A 22,582-nucleotide genomic window follows, 5' to 3' on the forward strand; every position below is an offset into this window, starting at 1 on the left:
TTAAGATCTCTGCCTTATGGGTCTTTTACCACGTGTAAGAACGGCTATAAGGAGTACCTAAGTTGTCAAATTTTACAAGCCACACCACCTCGATTCTTGCACTATAGCCTCTATATGAAAATCAAATTAAAGCTGATTTGGGGTACATGCTTGTAATGATGCCCCCCTCCTGAGCTGATCCGGGGGGCGGTCACCAGAGTGAGGCCACCTGAACTATATAACAAGACCCTGTCTCAAAACAAATAAGAACAAGGGCTGAGGAAACCGGTTAAAACAGCAGGATAAAACAAGTTGCCCATGCAGTAGAAATAACACAACAAACTGTAGCATCGTAACAGAGCACGGGCTTAGAGAAGTCAGAGCAGGCAAAGAAAGCCATGCCTGGGCTTTGCTGGGTCCTGAGTTGTAGAACACGTAAGCCACAGCAAGAAGTTTGCAGCTGCACTTGTTAGCCACCCTCAGATCTTTCAACTACCTTTGCTCGGTACTGCACCATCTTCCCTCCACACACTGGAACTTAGTGGGCTAGCAAAGACCTATATACTAATATATGCTAATCTATACACTAATCCAATTAGGGCATTTTAGGTACACCTTTCTGATTTCTGGGCTGCATCTGAACCAGCCTTAAAATTCTTCGGTCTGCTCACCATAGGGATAGGGCTATTCTCCTGTTCTCCTTATCCCGACTCTCTCCTCTCTGACCATGCACTGGACTGTGATGTGCCTCTTGACCTCACTTATTTATTTGGCAGTGCTGGGGACTGAACCCAGGCAAGTGTTCTACTGATGTGCTACACCTCCAGCATGCCCCTCCTCCACTTTTGAGATAAGAACTTGCTGTATAGTAAAAAAATCGCCTTTTACTTTTTACTCACTATGGATGTATCCCATATACAGAACTTGAACTCAGAATCCTCCTGCCTCTGTTTCCCAAGTCCTAGGATACAGATATGCACTATCACACCCAGCTCAACTTTCTGCCGTCTGTTGTACCAAGAGTCTCATCATGGCAGCTATGATAGCTGAGTATCTTCTTACAGAGTATGAGATAAGGGTTTGGTCAATATATGCCAGTTACTGATTCCAAACAAATCACGGTGTCCATATGAATTTATTTTCTCCCAAACAGACATGGCAACTACAGTGTACGTATCAGAAAAGAAGGCAGTTCAGAAATCAATATTTGCTAGTTGTTTTCTTCATCTTATCATAAATTCTAGCTTTGGACATTCACCTGACCTAATTTCTGCCTAATGTTTTAACTCAGTAGCTTCTATACTTGGAAAGTCAGCCCAGCTCCTTCTTACAGTCCTCTTTAGACTAACAACAACAGTGCCATCTAAGGTGAGAGTAGAGGTGTTTGCCTTGCCTTCAATCCCAGCACTCCTGAGGCAGAGGCAGGAGGATCTCTGCATTTAAGGTCAGCCTGGTCTATAGAGTGAGTTCCAGGATAGTCAGGGCTACACAGAGAACCCTGTCTTGAAAAACCAATGAATCAAGTAATAAATAATCAGTAAATAAATAACCCTGTATATTTACTTGCTAAATAGAACCCCCAGTATATTTCTGGAAGGTTTTCTTATACAGTGGCTCAGAACAGGTTAAAAACGGCACGGTGGAAGGAGCGTCTGCTCTAACTGTGTAAAATTACTTGACCTACTAGAAGAACCTCTTAAGACCCCGAAGCCTCACCATTTCTGGGGGAAACACTTCTACTGCCCACAGAACCCTGTGTGAAGTAAGCATAGCCATTTTTAAGGACTCACTACAGATGCACTGTTGAGTTAGCACACCCATCACCCAGGCCTTGTCTCTGAGAAGGGTGTCTGAAAGACATACTGTGACCACTCGTCAGCCCCAGACAGTAGTCATACAGAAGGTCACTAAATTTTCCTGTCATACACTGGATAGTGGGATTTAATTAAATAGAGGCTTCTCTAGTTACTCAATTATGGGCTGAAATTTAATATAGCACAACTGTTTCTGCTTTTTACATTTATAAAATACGCAATGTGGCCCTTACAGGGGGCAGCATTTATGCTCCACTAGCTCAGAAACAGGCTATTTAAAAACTATTACATGATCATCCCCCCCCCCCCATGAAATAGGTACTTTTCCTTAGACACATGGCACTTCTCCTCTGGGAAGACAGACAGTCATGAGGGACCAGCAGGATTTTCTTGGGGAGGGGGGTGGGGGGAGCAAATGGTTTCTAATCCATTCTCACATCCTAGACAGATCCTCGCGACTGTACAAGGTAACCTTTAATTTGAGCCTCCCTTCCCCCAAAGCACAGCCCATACATTCTTTCCTAATGTAAAGATTTCCAATAACAGCATAAAACTAGCAGTTAATAACAGGTCCCAGCATGTAAATTACAGTGGTCTCCAAAAATAAAGCTTCATGGGGGAAAAATTTGCAAGTTACCACTGTGAGGTAGACACAGTGAAAGAACAGAGTCCTCACACCACGGAAATCTGGATGGCTCTGCGAAACTGGCAGACGCAAATCCCCAGAACGCAATCCTCAGCGATGGGTTTTTAAAAGTGTGTGTAACCCAAACTGTGCCTTTGCCCTACCTCGCCTCTCTGCCTCCCTGTCCTCATCCAACCTTCCGGTGAAGTACCCAAAGCTTGTTCATAAGCTCTTAATGTTTCTAGACAGCGGTGAGGGGAACACAGCGAAGAGGAAGCCGTTATCTCCCTAGCACCAGTTACCATCTCCCTAGCACCTTACCTAAGGTAAGGGAAGCCTTTGTTCCTTTGTGCCACAGTCCAGAAAGCTCACTAAGGATTTTGAATACCTGCACCTCAAGAAGCCCTCTAGACTCCTGCATTCTCAACGGCTCCCTCCTCCCACTAAGATCCCTCCTTTTCAGTTATCAAGCCCACCAAGGAACACTGGGCAGGTTTGTCCAAAGGACTCCATTAAGAAATTCCATGGAAGAGAAAGTTCCCTTGTCTCTGTAATCCAAGGAAGCTGAGTCTTCAACCGGGCCTTGGGGGGGAGGGGCAATCAGTGATCCGGCCCTGGAGGGCATTGTAATTTTTATAGACCTCTGCCCTTCATCTTTATTTCAAAACCAACCGCCTTCTTATCTTAAGTCAGTTAGTTCATGCCCGGCTTACTCTGGGTGAAATATCTTTGTTGAGGGCTCTGAAGGTTTTCACTTGAGAGAACAGGACAGCTGAATGCTACATTGTGTACAGGGGTCAAAGGTCGGTGTTGGAGCAAAAGCCCCACGAATGCATTGTGAAAGACGTTCGTTTTCACCAGCGAGCTTTCCATGCATGCGAAAGTAAGCCCACCTCTCACCTATGACAAAGCTTTCAATGAGAGGAGTGGAGACAAGGGGGGGGGGGTCCCTTAATGCTTAAGCAATAAGTGAGCGATGTAAGGAACGTACAAAGAAACCAGGTGTTCAGGGGAGGGAAAAGGCATGTTTATGCCTCAGGCATAACATGCCATACACTCAAAGAATGAATGGGGAAGAAAAGAATAGCAAATTGAAAAGATTTAAACTTCTTAAACTCCCACCTACACAAGCCAGATTCACCAAACGAGAGGCAGACGTCCTGTACACAGAGTCAGTTCACAGAGTCACTTTTGAAGTCCTGAAGTGCCCCACAAATATGACTACCTAAGCATTTTTTTGAAGTGGTGTTGGCTTCTAATACTCCACAATAGCAATTTTGCGTGTTTGTAGAAAGTCCTTGTTGATGTACTTTCTAGTCAAATGAAATGCAGTCTCTCCAAACTCTTACCTCCTGGCAGGGTGGCCCTCACACCAGGGGGTGGGAGCTTAAGGCTGGAAGCTTTGACTCATGGAACCAATCAGTGGGTAAGGTTAGTATTAGATCTCTGGGTGTTTTAATGCCTTCACTTCAGCACCAAAAATGTCCTCCAGTAAAGGCTGGATAGAAGACTGGGGCTGGGTAGATACTCAGTGAGACATCTATCTGCTCCTTCCCTGCTTCTCTGAAAGGTCAGTGTATGATGCTTCTTTGCAATGTGTCTCCTGAAAGCCAGAGCTAGTGCACAAGCCTGTAATCCTAGCACTCTGGAGCCTGAAGCAGGAGGATCACAAATTCAAGGCCACCCTGGGCAACTCTGAATGAAATCTGTTCTGAGATCAGGCTGAGCTTTTGGCAGAATCTTTAAAGAAGTCTGCGGAAGGAAGATTGAAATTAAAAGAAGAGAAAGTTAATCAAACTGGTTTTGTTTCTGGAGAACACTTCTTCTTGCCATTGGCAGCAGCAACAACAACAACAACAACAACAAAACCCATCCTGTTCGTCTGTCTCTGAGGTTCTGGTGCAGGGTGGAGACTGGCTCCATTCATTTCCACCTTGCCATCCCTTGGGCACTCCAAACATTGACACCTGCCTTTCTGAGATTTGGGAGAGCAAAGTCCCAGTATAGCTCTCCTTGGAGGTAGCTCTGGACGTCAGTCAAGTGTCAGGGGTGTGTAAATATCAAACTGTACAATTATCACTCCAAAGAATTTGAAAATGAACACACTAAAAATACATCCGTGGTCCCACTTGCCAAGATGAGAAATAAGCTGTATCGAAGACCTAACCCTGCACTTTCCAATCTCACGTTAAGGAGGAACAACTCCTTTACCTTGTGTGTTGAGCAGAAAACCACAGTGTGTCAAACCCTGCTTTGGTTGGCAGGGTCCAGCTGCCACTCCTTCTGGAGCATTCTGAGTTGGAGGGTTTCCCTCCGTATGAAAACACTGCAACTCCTCTGGTACAGACCGCCCCTCGTCTACATTAAGTATAGAAAGGTCCTTTCTTCCCAGGGAAGAGCCCCGGGCACTCATTATGTGTAAAATCCTCACAGCCGCAAGTCCTTGTACAGCAAATTACACAGAAAGGTGCCAGCGAACCTCAGTGCCTGCAGCTCAGCATCCTAGAACCCACAGGGGTTTCTCCCACCTTCCCAACTCAGCTGCTCAGGCCCAGATCCACAGTGCGCTGTATCCACCACCCTCAGCTTTAAAAATGGGACAGGGTTTTAATGATACACGACAATATGAAAACAATAGCTTTCTAGAACTTTTTAAATCTCCTCTAAACTTTAAGGTTTTTTTTTTTATCGCTCCCTGCCCCCGTCAAGTTTTCTCAGTAATCTGCCTCTTTCAGCATTTCTGTGGATCCCATAATAGTTCTGGTAAGGAGTGACTGTCTTTGTATTTAATAATTAAATTATACATGGGGGCATAAATAGACTTGGAAATGCACCCACATCTTGGGAAGGAGTCATCGTGATGGTAGGAGCAGAGGTGCGGGCACACCAGAGCAGCCGCTTGGCAGCTCCTGATTCCGGTGCAGATGCTCTCAGCTAGAGTAGACAGAGGAGCAAGTGGGTGCGTGCAGGGGACTCTGCTGCATCCGACGCTCAAGCCATTTCTTCGTTTCCTCCTCTTTATTAAAAAACCAAACCAAAACCAAAAACAAAAAAACAAAAAAAAAACAAAACAAAACAAAAAAACAAAACCAAAAATCAAAAGACCCAAAACTTTACTTTTAACTTTTTTTTTTTTTTGAGATGGTCTTATATAGCTTAGGCTGGGTTTGAACTCCTGATCCTTCTGCCCCCACCTCCTATGTGCTAGGATTACAGGGGTATGCTATCTGCCTGGACATGCAGAAAACCATTTCAGGAAGACAAGAGTGACATCCATGGCTTCAAATTCCACCCTCTATTCAATATATTCCCCCCCCCCTTGCCTCTGAATTTCCCGGCTAAATGTAAAGGTCAGACAGAGGTGTGGGTAAGGAAGTGAGGCTAACAGAAATAAATATCCTGATTATCCTTGAGTCTCTGGACTGAGATCGTGGCCAGTGTTACTGTATTTGGATGGACTGTTTTACTGGCGGAAGTGTTTAGAGTTAGAATGAGCTAGCCTGCATTTATAAAACAAAGACGGAGCGAAGCCAAGGCTTGCCAGAGCGGATTGGTATTTGAAACCCAGACACCAAGTCAAGGACTTCTTTTGGGATGCTCCTACGGGCTCACCGCTTCTCTAGACCAGCAACACTTTCCCCGGAGAGGAGACTGGACCCTCGGGGGAATCCGAGCTACTTCTATAATGATTAGCTCTGTGCCGGTTCCCAGAATTAGTGCCTCAGAACCTGAGAGCTCCCATGTGCATGACTAAGCAATGATTCCCCTCCCTCCTGCAGAGGCTCATGGGAAGTTTCTCAAGCAGAAGACTTGGTCTCTTTTCTGCCCTGGGGTTTCGAGGTCAGGGGTGGAGTCTGATGGAAGCTTCTAGGTTCTCTGGTGTGACAACTGAAGGTAGGAACAGAAGCCATCAAGCCACAGGCAAGCTGATGTTTTGCCTGGGTTTTCCTAAAAGGACCTCAGAATAAAAAACCCACCTGGGCTATAATGGCAAACACAAAGATCAGGTATATAGATTAAAAGCAATTTCTATAAATAATTCGGGGGGGGGAGCAGGTATAATTACTGTACCTCCTCCATATTTAATTTCTAAGAGTGGAAGAGGAGGGTTCTTAATGATGACACGAGGAAAATTAATGAATTAACATGCCACTCATGCTAGCTCAAAGTTTTACAATGCATCCTGATTGCTGAGAGCTGGGCCATTGTGGGCTACACTCACCACCGGAACTGCAAGGATAACAACCTAGAATTCATGGGCGGTATCTGCGAGACAGGGAATCTTTTCCATACAGGAGCAAGGGGCGAGGGAGCAAGGTCTAGGATGTGTATCCGGGGAACACTGCTGCCATCTAGGTCACTGAGCCTGGCAAAAGAGTTTAGAAACCCAGGATGCCCGAGAGTAAATCCCAAATATGTGTTTGCCTTAAGGACCCACTGGTAAAATACTCTCATTGATTGTACGCTAGGGATTGAGCCCAGGGCCCTTCATGTTAGGTAAGGGCTGACCTCTGAGTGATAACTCCAAACCTTCAGTTTTAAAGCCGTTAAAACCCTACTTTAAAAAAGTAGGCATACAGTGGGCAGATCGCCAGGATCAAAACCTGGCCATCTAGTACAGTATCAGAAAAGAACTTAAGCTGGGCGGTGGTGGCGCGCGCCTTTAATCCCAGCACTTGGGAGGCAGAGGCAGGCGGATTTCTGAGTTCGAGGCCAGCCTGGTCTATAAAGTGAGTTCCAGGACAGCCAGGGCTACACAGAGAAACCCTGTCTCAAAAAATTTAAAAAAGAAAAGAAAAGAAAAGAACTTAAAATAACATGGGGGAAAGGTTCCAAGCCTGAAAAGTCACTTTCTTCCACAGGAAGCCTGTGTTTATAGGAGCACAGAGCTCTGGGCGCACTGTCACGGAGTGTGAAGAATGCGAAGACACTGAGAATTCAACAGTGGCAAGGACTGTATGATACCAGTTCTCTACAAATTGCCTATTGGTCCCAATGTGCCATAAACCCTCTTTAAGGTGTGTCTGGGACTCAGGGCTCTCCCTCCTTCTTCTTTTATGCTGGAAACTTCTCTCTTCCAGAACATTCTCTACAGACTTCTCCACAGTCTTTGAACACTCACTGCTCCCTTAATGCTCCTTAGCCTGGGCTTAAAGTCCCTTCATATTTCTGACCTGCTTGCCTCTAATTTCCAGCTACTATTATTTCTGATGTCAGCAATCAGCACTTAAATCCCTTACTGGTTAACTTTGTTCTACTGAGGATCTGAATAAATAGGTAGACTTTCATTTCCTTTGTAAAAATTAGACAATTCTTGACATAGGGTAGGTCATTAATTAATAACCGCTTGCTGGTGAGTTTTCTCCCATCTTGTGGACCTGTCACCCTTCGGCAGACAGGATTTGGCTCAACCTGAAGAGACCTGTGGTAGTTTGACAGAGACACGTCTCTGGTACTCGGATAGTCTCACGCATTTGAGTACTTGGGGAGGTTCAGATGGTGCGGCCTTGCTGGAGAGGGACTTTGGAATTAAAAGCCTAGTGCCGGCCGCTTCCAGTTTCTTCTCTGCATCTGCTTGTGTTTAAGGATGTGAGCTCTCAGGGTCCTGATCCTGCTGCCATGCCTTCCCGTCATGACGGACTTTATTCCTCTACAACTGAACACTCATCTGTCATGATGACAGACTCTCAGCCCTCTGGAACCGTAAACACAAATTAACTCTTTCTTTTCTATGTTGCGTTAGTCATGGTGTTTTTATCACAGCCATGGAGAGCGACTATTACAGGATCCAAATGTGATCCAAAGCAGGTTAAACAGACATTGAAAGCTGGCATGGCACATAAGCTCTTACAGTGTATCCTATCAGTGCTGTTTAGTTGTCACTGAAAGACCACTATTAAATAACGCCCTTATGTCACGTGAAGAAAGGTCCTCAGACGCTATGAGCTGTGTGACCGGACAAACTCCATGTCTAGAGGCAATATGGGAAATCAGATATAAACAGACTTGTTGGAGTGCGATTTCTCAGGAGATTGGGGAATCTCATTAGCAGCTCTTTTTTTAATAGAAAGTGACCATCCCCAAGAGGAACTGACTTATGCTGCAAGCCCTCACTCTTACATATCACAGAGAGGCACGCACGTGGGACCAGTCGCTCCACTACTTATATACAAGGCGTGACAGGAGACAAATGCCTTCCCTTCCTGAACACAAACTTGGAGAACAGTAACGGCCACCATCGCCTCTCAGTCAACAAGATAACGCTCATGAAGCACCCGGCTCAGTCGCCAGCAACTGCAGGTAAATGGCTTCCTCCCCCTGTTGCCTTTGCTTTGATCACCAACCACTGCCATGCGGATGGCACCTGCAGAAACACACTAGTAGGAAACGTAGTTTGTAAGTCATACATATGTAGTAATTAAGTTATAAATGTAGTTTGTAATACCTCTGTCTGCCCATGGATTGCACTGATCATTTCTCAACTGAGCTCAACATTTAATAAAGACCCCAGCGAGCAGGCTATTGTATATCCGTGTGCATAGGCACGCAGGGAGGGAAGGGGAGACAACGAATTGATGTTCTTTCCTTTTCAGTATTTCTTCCCTAGCCAGGTATGGTGGCTTGGACTCGCCAGTAATCCCAGCTGACACAGGGAGATTTTAAGTTTGAGGCCAGCCTGGGCTATAGAGTGAGATTATATCTCAAATTCTCCTCTTCCTTTCTCAGAGATGAACCAAGTCATCAGGAGCCTTTTATGGTTTAAAGCGTCACACACAAGCCGAGCATTTCCAGGAAATCCCTGAAGTTAGAATTATCTGACTGTGCTTTAATGTCAGGGGCAAGGGCAGTTTATTATTCCCTGAACTTAACTAGAGATGACACTGGTCTCTAGGCCCCCAAAAGAACAAGCCAGAGGCATTACGCAAGGCTTCCAGATGTCTTGTGTCACATCATGCTCTTCAGATTGGATAGGGAAAAAAAAATTAGACACCAGTCTCAAAGGACTCTGCCTCAGGGGTTGAATATGTCCGACTAACGAAGCTACACTGACTGATGACCCAAGCAGGCAGCGTGGAAGATGACACCCCCTCATAACCCTTTTTCTCTTTCAAAATAAATTCATGTTATGTCTCTCTAGAAAAGTCTTATTTTTCTCTTCCAGGTACAGTTATAATGCCACCTCCCCTGTGAAGCCATTCATAGCCATTCCAAGGATGGTGCCTCCAAAGATGGCGGCTTCCTGTGTGCCTTCCACACCACCCTGCATCCTTCTGCCAGTCTCTCTTGCATTCCTCACAGTTTGAAATGTGGATGCATTGACTTTTACATGTTTATTATTACTGCATGTATATGTATGTATGATACATGGGAGTGCTGATATGCACACGTCAGGTGAATGCATACCCTGAAGTGCAAGAGCAGGTCAGGACAACTTCTGGAAGCTGATTCTTTCCTTCCACTTGGATCCAGGAATGGGACCTGCATTACAAGCGGTTTTACCCACTGAGCCATCTTTCTGGCCTGCATCTGTCTGTTTTCACTGCACAACTACAAGCTTCTGAAATGTGGGGTCTATGCCTGCCTTGCTGCACCGTGTTAGAGTCCCACTATCATGCCTGACATCTGAAGGGCTCACTTGGGTCTGCAGAGTAAGTGAATGGCTGGAGAACGTAATCTCAGGCCTCTGGGATTCAGCTGTTTCTCTGGCAGCAGCACAGTAGTTGGCTCAGAGTTATCACACATAGTAGATGCTGAATGAATACTTCTGCTTGAAAAACAGATCAAGTTTTAAGAAAAGATCTATATTTATAGGAGTTGCCATTAAAATGTAAGTATACTGTCAGTAACACAGAACTTAGACTAGTAAAAACCTACAGGTAGACAATTAAGAATTTAAGGGAAAAATCCGAGACTCTAAACCAGGGAGCTGTTTGGACTATTATACTGTTAGGCTCCATCCTTAGAACCTGGAAAGGGCTGGGTAAAATGGAAAAAACAGGCTGGGCATGGTGTTACACGCCTTTAATCGCAGCTCTCAGGAGGCAGAGGCAGATGGATCTCTGTGAGTTAGAGGCCAGCCTGGTCTACAGAGTGAGTTCTAGCACAGCCAGAACTACACAGAGAAACCCTGTCTCAAAAACACAAAAACAGCAACAACCAAAGAAAACGAAAAAGAAAGAAAAGGAAGAAACACAATCTAAAGAGCGGAGAGTCTCTCGTGGGTGGGAGGGCCTCACCTGGTCCATACCTGCCCTGTGCACCCTTTTGTTTAAAGCACTCTGCTTCCCACGCTACCTCCCTGTCCTCTCTGCACCCCGGGAGGTAAGTAAGAGAGAAACTGAGGCAGAGCCTAAGCAGCCTGTGACCTGTCACAAAGCTAGTCAGCAGTTGAGCGACTTACACACCAGGTCAGTTGACTTCAAGCATACAAATGCCCCTTCCACATTCCTGCCAGAGTCTGAGGCTAACCCAAGGCCTTGGCTGAGGCCTCCAATTAGCCTCAGAACCTTCAGCATTTAGCATCTCCAGGGGCCTGGCCTAGTGCTGGTGAGAACAGTCTCCAGTAACCATGGTCATTAGAGTCGCTTCAAGTCAAGACAGACCTAGGTGACAAGACTAGTCAGTCAGTCCCTGCATTGTGGTCTCGGACATATCTTACTTACTTTCAATCTCTTTTTTTCATTTGTGAGAGGAGATGATAAAAAAGAAGAAGAAAAACACCCCACACGACCAAGAAGATGAAATGGGTGTCCATAATGCCCCTAGCCTTGGCAGGGCTTCAGAGCACAAGGGGATACTGAGAAAAGGAGACTCCCCAGCCTGCTACTGCACTCGGCCCTCCCTTCTAAGCCAGGGCAGAGGTCTTGCAGGAGGAGGTTAAGCCGGTGACTGAGGTTTGCCTGGGGTGTGCATGTCTAGCCTCATAAAACCCCTTAACGAGAAGTTGGAGAGGTTGGCTTTGCGGTCCCTCGCAGGCATCCGTCCTCTCACAGAGACTGCATGTGTGCCAAGTCAAGTCCCAGGGACTTGCCCCGAGGCTCTGTGGGTTGTGTGAGGCGCAGGCAGTAAACAGGTATTATTCACACCTATTCCCGGGCTCTACCTGCAGGCCCTTCTTAGGAAGGAATGTAGGCGGCTGAAGGGGCTACAAGCTTGGACTTCAGATTTCCTATTTGAATGACAGAGGAGGGGGAAATAGTTCTCTCCAGGGGAGCCTATTGTTTGGGGAGGGGGGTGCAGGACGCTGTCTCTAGACAGATCCTTCCAGAGCAAAGGCTGTAATCCTGGGTATCTGCTCTTGGGGCAAGGAGGCATGGGGCTGAGGGCGGATCAAAAGCTGGTCGTGAATCGTGTGAGGGCCAATTAAGTCATTCTCCCTGCATCCTCACGGCCTCCCTTCGCTGTGGGCTTGAGGGGAGCTAGAGCACTCAGGGAAAACATCTCTTTGATCCCCCACCGGCTCCAGGGAAACATCCTTTCCAGGAAGTTTCTAGCTGTCCGCAGAGCAAAGAAAGGCATGGATGGGTTAAGCGCCCCCTCCGTGGACTAGAGCCAGGCTACTTAAGCTTTATAACTCAAGTGTAGCAATTCCAGGACCAACCCACACTTTACAACATCCCCTCTCTCAGAGCGAGTGGATGCTAATCCACATTCAGCCTGCAGATCTTGGGCTTGGATGGAGAGGAAACCACAGCCCCATCCCTGGGGAGGTATAAGGAGACCTCTGTTCTCTGGGTTTTGGCAGACAGGTCCCGCCCCCACCCCCCAACCCCCCCCCCAGCACACCTGCCCAGAAACTGAGCCAGGTACTCAGCAGCTGTGGCCCCAGGATAAGGCAACTCAGCTCAACAAAGACCAGGTTGCCGGAGGACAGAGTGACTTTTCTGGGATGGCATGGGCCCCATGAAGGGGACAGGAAAAACTATCAACGGAGAAGAAATCTTGTACCAAGAGAGGGTGGATGTAGGAAGACGCAGTGATGGATGTTGGGAGTCACTTGGAGGAGCTTCGGGCCCTCTGGGGTTTCCGGGAAGCAAAGACTACATCTCAGTGAGGTGGCAAAGCTACAGTTTTTCCAGGGCACACCCCATGTGGAACCCAAGTAGAATCCAGTTAGAATGGTGGTGGTGGTGTTAAGAGCTTGTGACCCACCCTTCCTTCCACCTTCTCCCAGATCACTGAACCGTGCACTCCCTTAGCCAAAAGTCTCACCCAAAGCCTCCCCGGAGGACCCTAAATGGATCCATGAACAGCCTCGCCAGTGGTAGGAGCAGGGAACAATCCTACCAGCTTTGCAAGGCGGCCGCCTGTGGACTGTGGTTAGGGGCCAAAAAAGTTTTGGGACCTGTGTCCACACTTCTGCAGAAAGAAACAGGGCTCCCTTCCCAAGCACTGGCCAGTTCTTTGCTCTTCCCCTACCCTCTGCGGGAAGCAGAGCTACTAAGACTTGGGGATTCCTCCAAGGAAACACCAGAAGGCAGGAGCTTGTCTCTAGGGGACAAGGCTGGGCTCCCCAGGGGAGCTTAGGGAAGCAGGCGTGGTAGGTGTGGCCACTGCACCTAGCACGTGATTCTCCCAGTCAACTCCTCTACCCCCCCCCCCCAACATTCCCAGTCACACAGGTCTGAGGGAAACCAGTGTAGATCTGGGGATGATAGCCTAAGATAAGCTCTCGGGAAACCGTGATAGTCCCAGCACTGGCCGCAGTAATGAGCCATTTCCCTCAGTTCGGTGCATTCTCCAAGCTAGCTCTGGGGACTTAGGGTAGTGGAGCCGTGGTCACACTCACTTCTAGGTTCCATCCTCCTCCCTCGTCCTCACCTTCCAGCAGAGGACTGTACCTCACAGCGCGCTTCCTTAAATCACAGGACTCTCATTTCTTACCCGTCCCCAGGGCACAGCCCCACTGCAAGGGATCCAGGCAGCCGTAGAGTCACAAATATCAATGCCTCTCCCTTTCCCATAGATCTTATCTTTAGATCTTCCACCACCTTCTTCCTGGATTTAATGCCCAGAGTCAGGGATAACCTTGGCTGAGTGGGCCAGAGCTATAGGTTCCTCTCCAGACACCCACCCTGGTCCCTGAGGACCCTGACCTGGCTCAGCAGCCTCCGAAGCTACAAATCGCAGACCTCTGAGCTCAATCAACTTGTGCTATTGTCTGAATTCGTCCAGGACTCCCCGACTCTCCCTCTGGGATCCTCTTTCTATACCTCTCCAGACCCCCAACCCCAAACAGCAGCAAGCCAAACAGGGTGGAGGGGGAGGGGGGAGCCAGAGGCTCTGGGGTTCTGGAACTCCTCGCTCTGGCAGAGGAGCCGGGCCAAGATCCTCCTCATTTCGGACCCCACACTCTGTCCCTAGGGTGCAGATTAGGAGGAGCTGGGAGCCGTGCTAGTGGAAATGCCCTAAACAGACTCTAGGCTTACCTGCGGGGAAAATTCGCTGTTCTTCCCGACCTGGGCAGGGGCAGATGAAGCATCTTCCCTGGCTCAGTCAGCCAGTCAATGGATGAGCACCAAATGCACACGAAACAGCCTTCACCTGGCACGCGGCGGGCACCCCAAATCGTAAGAGCCGGCGACCACGCGGAGGGGCGGACGCCGCACCGGTCCTCGGCTCTCTGCTCCCTTTTTTCTGCACAGCCGGCCTAGTACTTACGGCTCCAGCTGTACTTAAAGCGACAGAGCCCAATTTCTCTGTCGCTGACTTCGGTCCGGAGCCCCAGCGAAGCAGGCTGCCAGCGGGCTCTTTAACGCCCAGAGCAGGTAGACAAAGAGCTACCGCAGCCTTTACGATTTTCAGTGGCCTCTGCGGCCTCTGTAGCCGGAAGGTGTGGAGGTAGTAGGGGGTTGAGGTCCTCGACCTCCACCTGGGCTGCTCCTGAGTTAACCCCTTGAATGCCAGCAGGGGTCTGGTGGGCGGCTTGCCTCGCGCTACTAAGGTCGAAGGGGGCGTGAGCTGCTGAGCATTTCCAGGTCTCCGGGGCAGGAAGCCAAGGAGGTGAACCCGTGGTTAGGGTTGAAGAGGCCTGGGCAGAGCCTCCCCATAGAGTGATCCTTCCTAGCCCACTCCCCATCACTTACTAGGATTTTACAAATTACTCAAAATTGGCGTACTGAATGCATACATTCATCCTTGAAACAAGGTGAAGGTCAGAGGAGGCTCCATATTGCTTGAGGTTGGCTCTGGACCGTTATACCAGGGGTGGGATAAGATAATGTGACCTCTCTCCAATACCCGTAAGGGGTGGGGAGAAAACAGATTTCTGGTATTCTGCGGACTACTACAGAAGAGGTAGGAGGTGTGCTGGCTGCGTTAGTGGCTATGCGGGCAGGTTGGGGGTGGCGCGTGCAGTTCACAGTTCCCAAGCTAGGGTCTGCGCCTTTATCCAGGAAGCATTTTCAGAGGGCAGACTACTAAGGTTAAAGACACCTGTCTTTAACCCTTTAACCGAAGGCATGAAAAACAGTGGGGTGGGTGGCAGGGCTCAAACTTTGGGACTCTTCTGCCCTCAGGTCCCAGCAGTGACACCTTACTTTTAAGTCAAAGAAAAAAAGAGTGCTACATAGGGCAGGCGACTGCTCCCAACCTGTGGGTTTCTCGACCCCTCTGTGGTCCAACGACCCTTTCTTTCACAAGGATTGCCCAAGACCATCAGAAAGCACGGATATTTACATTGCGATTCAAAACAGTAGCAAAAGTATATTTATGAAAGAGCAATGAAAATAATTGTATGGTTGGAGGTCACCACAATATGACCTAAAGGGTCATGCTAAAGGGTCCCATCCTTGGGAAGGCTGACTGTGCTAGAGGACCCCTGCTCCCTCCAGTCCTCGAGCTTGAAAGGAAGAGGCTCTATGGTTGTGTCTCCAGCCAGAGGTGAACCTAGCAAGCTAGGAAGACTGCATTTGAGAAGTGGATGAATTGAATCTGCAGTTTTTCCTGTAAAAGCGCCACGAGGAGGCCAACAAAATGGCTCAAGTGGTATTGCCAAGCTCAGAACACGCTCAATTCCCTGGGTGGCCAAAGCAGAAGGAGAGAACACACTCCTGAAAATGGTGCTCTGGCATCCACACATAAAGGCCATGACGCGCACACACCCGCACAAACACATGTGCACACATGAGCACACATACACACACAAAATAAATCAATACAGATTTTACAAACTTAGAACACTTCTCATGTACTGAACTAAGATGGCCGTGGACCACAAAGTAGTGTCATCTGGAGTCTGGACAGCACCATGGGACTGAGCCTTCTCTGTCCTCTTGGACCTCATAGCATTTGCTTTAGATTTAGCTTTCACAAGTGTTAGGGAGCAACAGAGACTGACATTTCTAGAGCCTGCCTCCTTTTGACCTTGGCTAAGGTCTGATGGGCTTTGGGTTTTCCCCTTAAAGCCTTCCTCCCCCCCCCACACACACACACACATACCTGTGACTGCCCCAGGGCACTGACCTGGGGCTACAGCTCTAAGGAATGAGTCCCAGTTCTGGAGGAGGAAGGGGGCTTATACCAAAGGTATACCATTGTTGAGTTCTACAAAAACACTTAGAGATCTGAAGAGAGGGGGAGGCTGCAGTAATCCTGGCACCTATCTTTCAGACTACCCCCTAGCACGGTGAGACAAGAAGATTGTATTACATATTCCAAGGTGTCTGGTGGGTAAGACTTGGGAAAGATGCACTAGCCAGCTTTGCAGGAAGTAAACGCAAGGCAACTGGTCTCTCTAATATGATCTTCTGCCACAGTGCAGAACTAGTATTGCTGGACCTATCCCTGGTCCTGGCTCCCTATCCTTGTTCTGTCCTGGGTTCCCCTTCCTCATAACCTCAGGGAGAGAATCCCAGAAGGGTCTGTCCCCACCGCTGTGTTGGAGCTGGCCTGGGTCATCTGGAGAACAAATTACAGCACCATGAGGGACTCTCTTTAACCCCAGCCAGCATGGATCCTGAATAAAATGGCTGTGTCAGCCAGAAGAATGCCATCCTCAGGGGATATTGTTCTCCAAATCTAGCTGTAGGCTTTCCATAAAGGTTTTTTTCTTTCCTTTGTGGCTTTCTGGTCAGAGCTGGAGGGAGGATCTGAGGAAGGGTAAGGGATGGGAGTTTACTCAGAGGCATGGTGTGTGTGTGTGTGTGTGTGTCTGTGTGTGTGTGCAGTCTGTGTGTGCAGAGACCACAGGGCCTTATAGTCTCCCTTATACCGGCAGCTTGTCTACCCAACCTCTGACTCCAGTTACATCTTGCCCCACCAAAGGGACTAGGGGACCAGGCCATAATGTGAACGAGTCTTGGCCAGCAGCTTAGCCACAAGGAAAGGCTCTCAGCTTCCTGGTCCTTGTTAAGAGGGTTCCAGGTTTGAGGATCTCCTCCCCAAAATGGTTTTCTGAGCTGCCAGATTTCAGCAGACCAGGAGACTCCCTCCCTGAAGGGGAAGCTGCACCTTGTGGAGTTCCTAGTTTTTTTGTGTAGGCTTGAGTTGGCTTTTACAGGGCAAGAAGCAGGGCCCAAGAGGCAGTCACTACTTAAATAAATAGCATGCAAATTAGCACTTGCTATTTTCAGCCCACAGGTCAGGGCACTTTGGTAATTGGACTGCAGCTGAAAGAGGAATGCTGTCTGGGGCTTTGTCAAGTCAGAAAAACAGCCTCCCTGTCAATGGGCCTACTCAGGTGCTTAAAGAGGCCCTGGCCTTGCCCATCGTGGAGGTGTGACAGAATGGGGGTGATACTGTAGTCCTGGCTACAGAGGAGAGAGACATGTAGGGGTGACTCTGCAGGCTGCTTTCTGAGAGAAGGGAAGACACCTGCTGAGAGGGAGCACAGGGGGGGGGGGGGGGGTGTACCAGGCACTTTTCCAGAAAGAACTGCCAGCCAACAAGGGTAAGAGGAAAAAGGCCTGTGTGTGTCAGATAGACACCCTCTGTGCTCCCTTGGCACTTCTCCTCGGAGATCCCTCAGGAGCTATGACCTCATTTATCTCCCATGCCAGCGCCATCAGACTGCCTCTTTACAAGGGGAAACTGAGGTTTGGAAAGACTGGAAAACGTTCAAAGCAGAGCATACGTCCCCATGTGCATGAGTCCTTTAGCGGACTACTGAGGATGGTTTATGTTCTCCGTCCCTGCCTCACGATCCTGAAGGTCCTCCAGTGCATGTCTAGGCCCTTTTGGACAACGGCTCCTTTTCAGCAAAGGTGCCTAATAGAGGTTTTGAGTTGCATCCCTGACAACAACTTTAAAGATTGGTATGATTGGTTAGAATGGGGCAAGCAAAAAAAAACCCCCAAAAAACAAAAAACCAAAACCACTGGCCAGGTAGTTTGGCATGCTTTGCATTCTAAGGTCACTTGGCTTCGAATTCCTGGCGGGCCAGTGTCACCTATCTGGGGCCTGACCTCATACCTGCTTGCCTTGGTGAGTCCTGTGAGCATACTGAGTCGCTGAGTAGACACTTCTGCTTTGTCCCTTGAGCTGCCTGGTTGCTTCTTTCTCACCAACTCTGAGGCTACGGAACTTCTCAAATGGAAACCCCCCTGCTCCTCCACAGGTCCTCAGATAACACCCTCCAGTCCTGTGGGTGGCCAGGCACAGAGACTACTCCATACACTTGAGCTAAGCTGGTAACAGCTTTCTCCCCCACCCTTTCATTTGTTTGAGACAGAGTTTTCACTGTGCATATAGCTCTGACTGGCTCAGAACTTTCAAGTCTCCCGTCTCGGCCTCCTAAGTATGTACAGCCACTGGGAGTATCTTGGCAGTGACAGGCATAAAGTGAAGTGATTTTTAAAAAGAGAGAAAGAATTAAACAACAACAACAATAACAAAATGGCTGGACAGGGAAAGGAGAGAGAAAGGATTTGGGCGAGGGAACGCAATAAGTGAACCCTTTCTCCCACACTGTTAGGAAATTTTCTGGCTACATCCCTAATCCTGCTTCAAAGACCTACCTCAGACTGCTCAGTGACTTCTAAATCTTGATGAATTCATTTGGTTTTGTTCGACCTTGAGAGAAATGTTTAGAAAAATGGTTTCCAGCTTCTTTTCTCAAAGAACCTAGTGATCTAAGACCCGGTAGCTAACATTATACTTTCTTCAGATCATTCATGGTCAGGAGGGTTGAGAGGGGCCTAAGGTAATCTAAAATCTACCCACAGGTGTTGCCACGATGATATCACTCCTAGGTCAGGAATCACCAGTGAATTGCTTGACCTATTGGCAATGTCTGAGGTCTATTGTAGTTCTTAGAATGAGTTTTTCTTCTCTCTCAATGTCCCACCCTGCCTCCAGGCCCTTCTGGGAGGCGGTGCCAGGGTGCCTGGACCAGATCCAACTCAGAAATCAGAGCTGAAAAGACTTGAAAGGTCATCATGGCCAGCCACAGGCCCTCCTACAGATGCGGCCCATAACAGGTACATGATGTGTGGGGAATTCCTATGCACACAAGTCTCTTGGTTCCTAGACTAGGGTTTCTGCAGACAGTGGTTATCAACTCTGGCCAGCTCCCTCCATAGGGCCAGCATGGGACTCATATTGAAAGGTATGGAAGATCAGGCTGTGGACTGGTTTGAATGGGGGCATTGAGAGTCAGCAGATGCACACGCACGGAGAGTTCCAAAGCCAGTCTCTAGTCCCAGCTGAGATTTCCCTAGGCTGGCAAAGGAGCCAGCTGAAGGAAGGGGCCCTGCACCCAGCTGTGTTACTGCTCAGCAAATATTTATATAACCTTTGCCAAGCCCCGCCTTTCCCACCACCCCAGCAGTTGGGAACAGGAGAGAAGTGAGCCTCAACAGCTTTTTCATGGTAAGCTAGCATGGTAAGGCCTCACTTGCCATCCCTGCAGAGAGGCAGAGGATGCTGGGGAGGGAGGAGGAAGGACAGTGGGAGAGGTTGCTGCTCTAGCAAGTGCCTGATGAGCTGGGGTGGGGGGTGAGAGATGTGCAGGAGGGCGTCACTGGGTAAATTCCAGTGTGTGTATGACCATGCGTGTGTACTGGACATGTATCATTTAACTTGGTCCTAAACCCCCTCATGCTCTGCCTCTACTGTATTACTGCAGAGGTCTCCTGTCACACTTTCTGGTGTCTCTGGGGTCCCTGAGGTCCCTGTGCATCACCCCTTCCCTGAAGTCCTCCAGTGGCTTTCCCTCATCATGGCCCACCACCCGGCCCCTAGCTAACGCCTGACCTCATTTCTGACCACGCTGCCCTCTGTTTACTTTGCGTCAGCCGCACTGACCTCCTTCTGGCTCCCTGGCCATATATTTACTCTTGCCTTGGGGCCTTTGCACATCGCTCTGCTCTTCTGTTTGTTGGAGCAAAGAAAGCTTTCCTGATCGCCCTACAACATCATCTGGCCTACACCCACTGCTCACCGCTCGACCTTGCTCTTCCTTATAGCGCAGCATTATTTCAGGTTATATTTTAATGTTTGTGTATTTGCTTGCCATTTCATTCTGTATGAGCCAATGTTTTCCTCTCCTGTACCCACCCCACCGTGGCTCCCATGCAGCAGATACCCTATCAGGTATACACTGACTGCATAAACAAATATCATGAAGTTGGCATTGGCACCATCCCCATCCCGCTCTTTAGAGTGAAGCAAAAACAGACGAGGTAACATCCCAGGGCAGTAGGAAATAGCAAACTGAAAATGAAATTGAACTGAAAATGAAAATGAACTGAAAATGAATGTTCCCTAGACTTGTCACTCTGCTTCCCAAGAAAAGGGAGCTTATGGTAGGTGCTGGTGAAGGTGTGCTGGTGAGCTGAATAGCCTCCCAGAGGGCAGTGGGGACTTTGGGTGGAGAGCACACATGGGAGTGCTTTGCCCCGGGCTGACTCCAGAAAGCAGGGACATCTGGAGAAAGTTCACTTCATGGAACCACTAGCTCTCCCCAGGGCCCTTCTTCCAAAGCTCATTATGGGTTGGAAAGGGAAATGACAGCCAGCTAAATCCTGTCCCTCGCCTAATAACCTTCAGTGGAACATCAGTGACCCTGGGGACCCCTGCTGCTAGCAGCCCTCTGGCCCCATGTATGGCCACACGTGTGGCCATGTGTATGTAGTGTTAGTCCTGAACTGCCCCTTGCCTTCAGACCTACAGTGTCTGAGAATGGAGTCAGGTGGGGCAGTGGAGAAAGCCTGAGGCAGGAAGCATAGGAGCAGTGAGAAGAGGAGCTGAAGGAGTGTGAAGAGCCAGGATGGGTGGGAGCTGGGTCTCTGTCTCCAGGCTGCTGGTACCACACAGGAAGGGGAAGAACTCAGAGCCCTTGAATACAAACCCGACAGGGGAGAAGCAAGGGCTGCCACATTCCACTTGTTCTTCCTGTTTTAGATCAAGTGCAAAATCATTCACTTCCTCCTGGAAGTCCCTCTTCCTCTCTGACACTGCTTATGTGGTTGCCCTGTAAAGACTTGTGAATAGGTGGCTGTGCATCCTCAGGCGACCTTGCACACACATTGCTTCTATGTCCAGCCACCTCTCGCTAGCGCTTAGATGCCCCCTCCCACACCTGGGTATGCACTGAGCTTCTGCTCTATCTGTGGCACATGCTCTGATGGCGTCCTCTCAGACCCTCTCTCCATGAGCCTGCCACCTATATTCAGTGAGTGTCTATCCATTCCTGACATAGCCACATGCATTGGAGCTCTCTTTTCTGCTTTGCTTTTCAAATCCAGACTTCTATGCATCTCTTGGTGCCTGCACCTCTGTCAACAGGAACTCGAAGCAAGAATAACGGTCTTTGGCCTCTTTGGTGCACCCTCCTGAAGAGAGAGGTTGGTGGGTAAACCTCCTAGTTGGTCTGCTGGTCTTTCTTCAGCTGCAGTGAATGGTCCTTTGCTGCCTGGCCAGAGACATCTGATAGCCCAGGGGCCTGAGCTGGCCCCTCGGGAATACCCTGGGACAGCTAAGTCTTTGAGTGGGGAGTCAAACAAGGACAGACATTCAGAAGCTTGGGTTGCTCATTTTGCCTGGCCCAGAGCTCCCAGCTGTGGCCACTTTGTGGCTCCCCAAAGTGAGGAAGATGGAGAGGTTGTTTAGGGGCATGCCAGAAGGGTCTCTGGGTGTTCGGCAGCAGGGCCTGAGAACCCAAGCTGCTGACAGGAGAAGCCATGGTCTCTGTCTTGGGAAAGCAGCTGCCTCAGTGGAAGGCCTGTGACCCCTCCTGTGACATGTTCCCAGGTTTTAGGAAAACAAGATACACATAGCAAGGCAGTGGTAGACTGGAATGGGAGCTGGGGGGGGGGGGTCTGGGCTTTGCGCTGGTTCTGCCACTGTGAAGCTAGGGAATCCCACCATCCAGTTAGGCCAAGTTCCCGTTTCTTAGCTTGTAAATCAAGGTAAAGAATATCGAATTCATACTGTTGTTAAGATTAAATGAGATAATTCCATGTTAATGTTTCATAAGCTGTTCCTTTACAATTGTCAAGGAATCATAAAAGCACAAATTACCGTAGTATAAAGTATGCACTCGAGGGTTGGAACAGCCCAGAGTCAGATAGCAATCCCACTGTAACGAAGGGAAATTAAGGAAGGCTCCCCGAGGAGAGGGGGTTTTGAAATGATAAGTGTGGCAAACAAGCACTGCCACCTCAGCAGGAAAATTCTATTTCAAAGATGGCTTGTGTTGCTTTGGAGTTCTAGAAAGTCAAACATGAGAAGGGGGATAAACATTTACCGAGCGTCTAGTGTATACCACGTACCTTACATATACTGAACACCTACTGCATACCAGGTACCTTATATACATTGTGCTCTTTGCCTTCCAACAATAATCCTAGTCCCATATTGTCGTTTATCCTTAGAACAAACAACTCTCCTTGAAGCCTCAGAGGTGAGATCTGACCCAACCTATCAAACTTCCAAATGTGTGCTCTTTTGGCGATCTCAGCTTTCAGGCACAGGGAAGCCCAGCTGGCTTACCACCAAACATATGGGTTGGGGAATAAAGGAGGAGGCTGGCAGTTAAAGAGGAGAGACAAATGGACCGGGAGACAGGTGGGCGGGGCTGGTAGAGCAGAGCCATACCCATCTCAACAGCTTTCTTCGATGCCTATCCTCCCTGATTGTCAGCCAAATTGCACGTCATCACACCCAGTGAAAACTCAGCAGCTCAATTGTAGGTTACTAGGACACCCGGGCGGGGGGGGGGGGG

General features: G+C 48.7%; 1 protein-coding gene and 1 long non-coding RNA gene across 6 annotated transcripts in view; one reads left to right on the forward strand and one right to left on the reverse strand.

Annotated features, from left to right (window-relative positions):
- The window catches only part of Nav1 (neuron navigator 1), a 249,457-nt gene that overhangs the window by 58,361 nt on the left and 168,514 nt on the right, over positions 1 to 22,582 (reverse strand). Inside the window, exon 1 of one of the 4 annotated variants that reach the window (XM_021170154.2) lies at positions 13,848 to 14,095. The exons of the other annotated variants lie outside the window; for them this stretch is intronic. Within the exon in view, the coding sequence (XP_021025813.1) occupies positions 13,848 to 13,900 (53 nt within the window). The 5' untranslated portion in view covers positions 13,901 to 14,095. Of the gene's footprint in view, positions 1 to 13,847; positions 14,096 to 22,582 lie in introns of those variants that run through there. 4 annotated transcript variants of the gene reach the window in all.
- LOC110300105 overlaps positions 19,173 to 22,582 on the forward strand; it is a 14,955-nt gene continuing 11,545 nt past the window's right edge. For both annotated transcript variants that reach the window (XR_002378547.2, XR_003837740.1), the window contains exon 1: positions 19,173 to 19,227. This is a non-coding gene — a long non-coding RNA (uncharacterized LOC110300105). The remainder of the gene's footprint in view (positions 19,228 to 22,582) is intronic.

This window comes from Mus caroli, chromosome 1, assembly GCF_900094665.2.
Source record: "Mus caroli chromosome 1, CAROLI_EIJ_v1.1, whole genome shotgun sequence".
NCBI classification, from domain to species: Eukaryota; Metazoa; Chordata; class Mammalia; order Rodentia; family Muridae; genus Mus; species Mus caroli.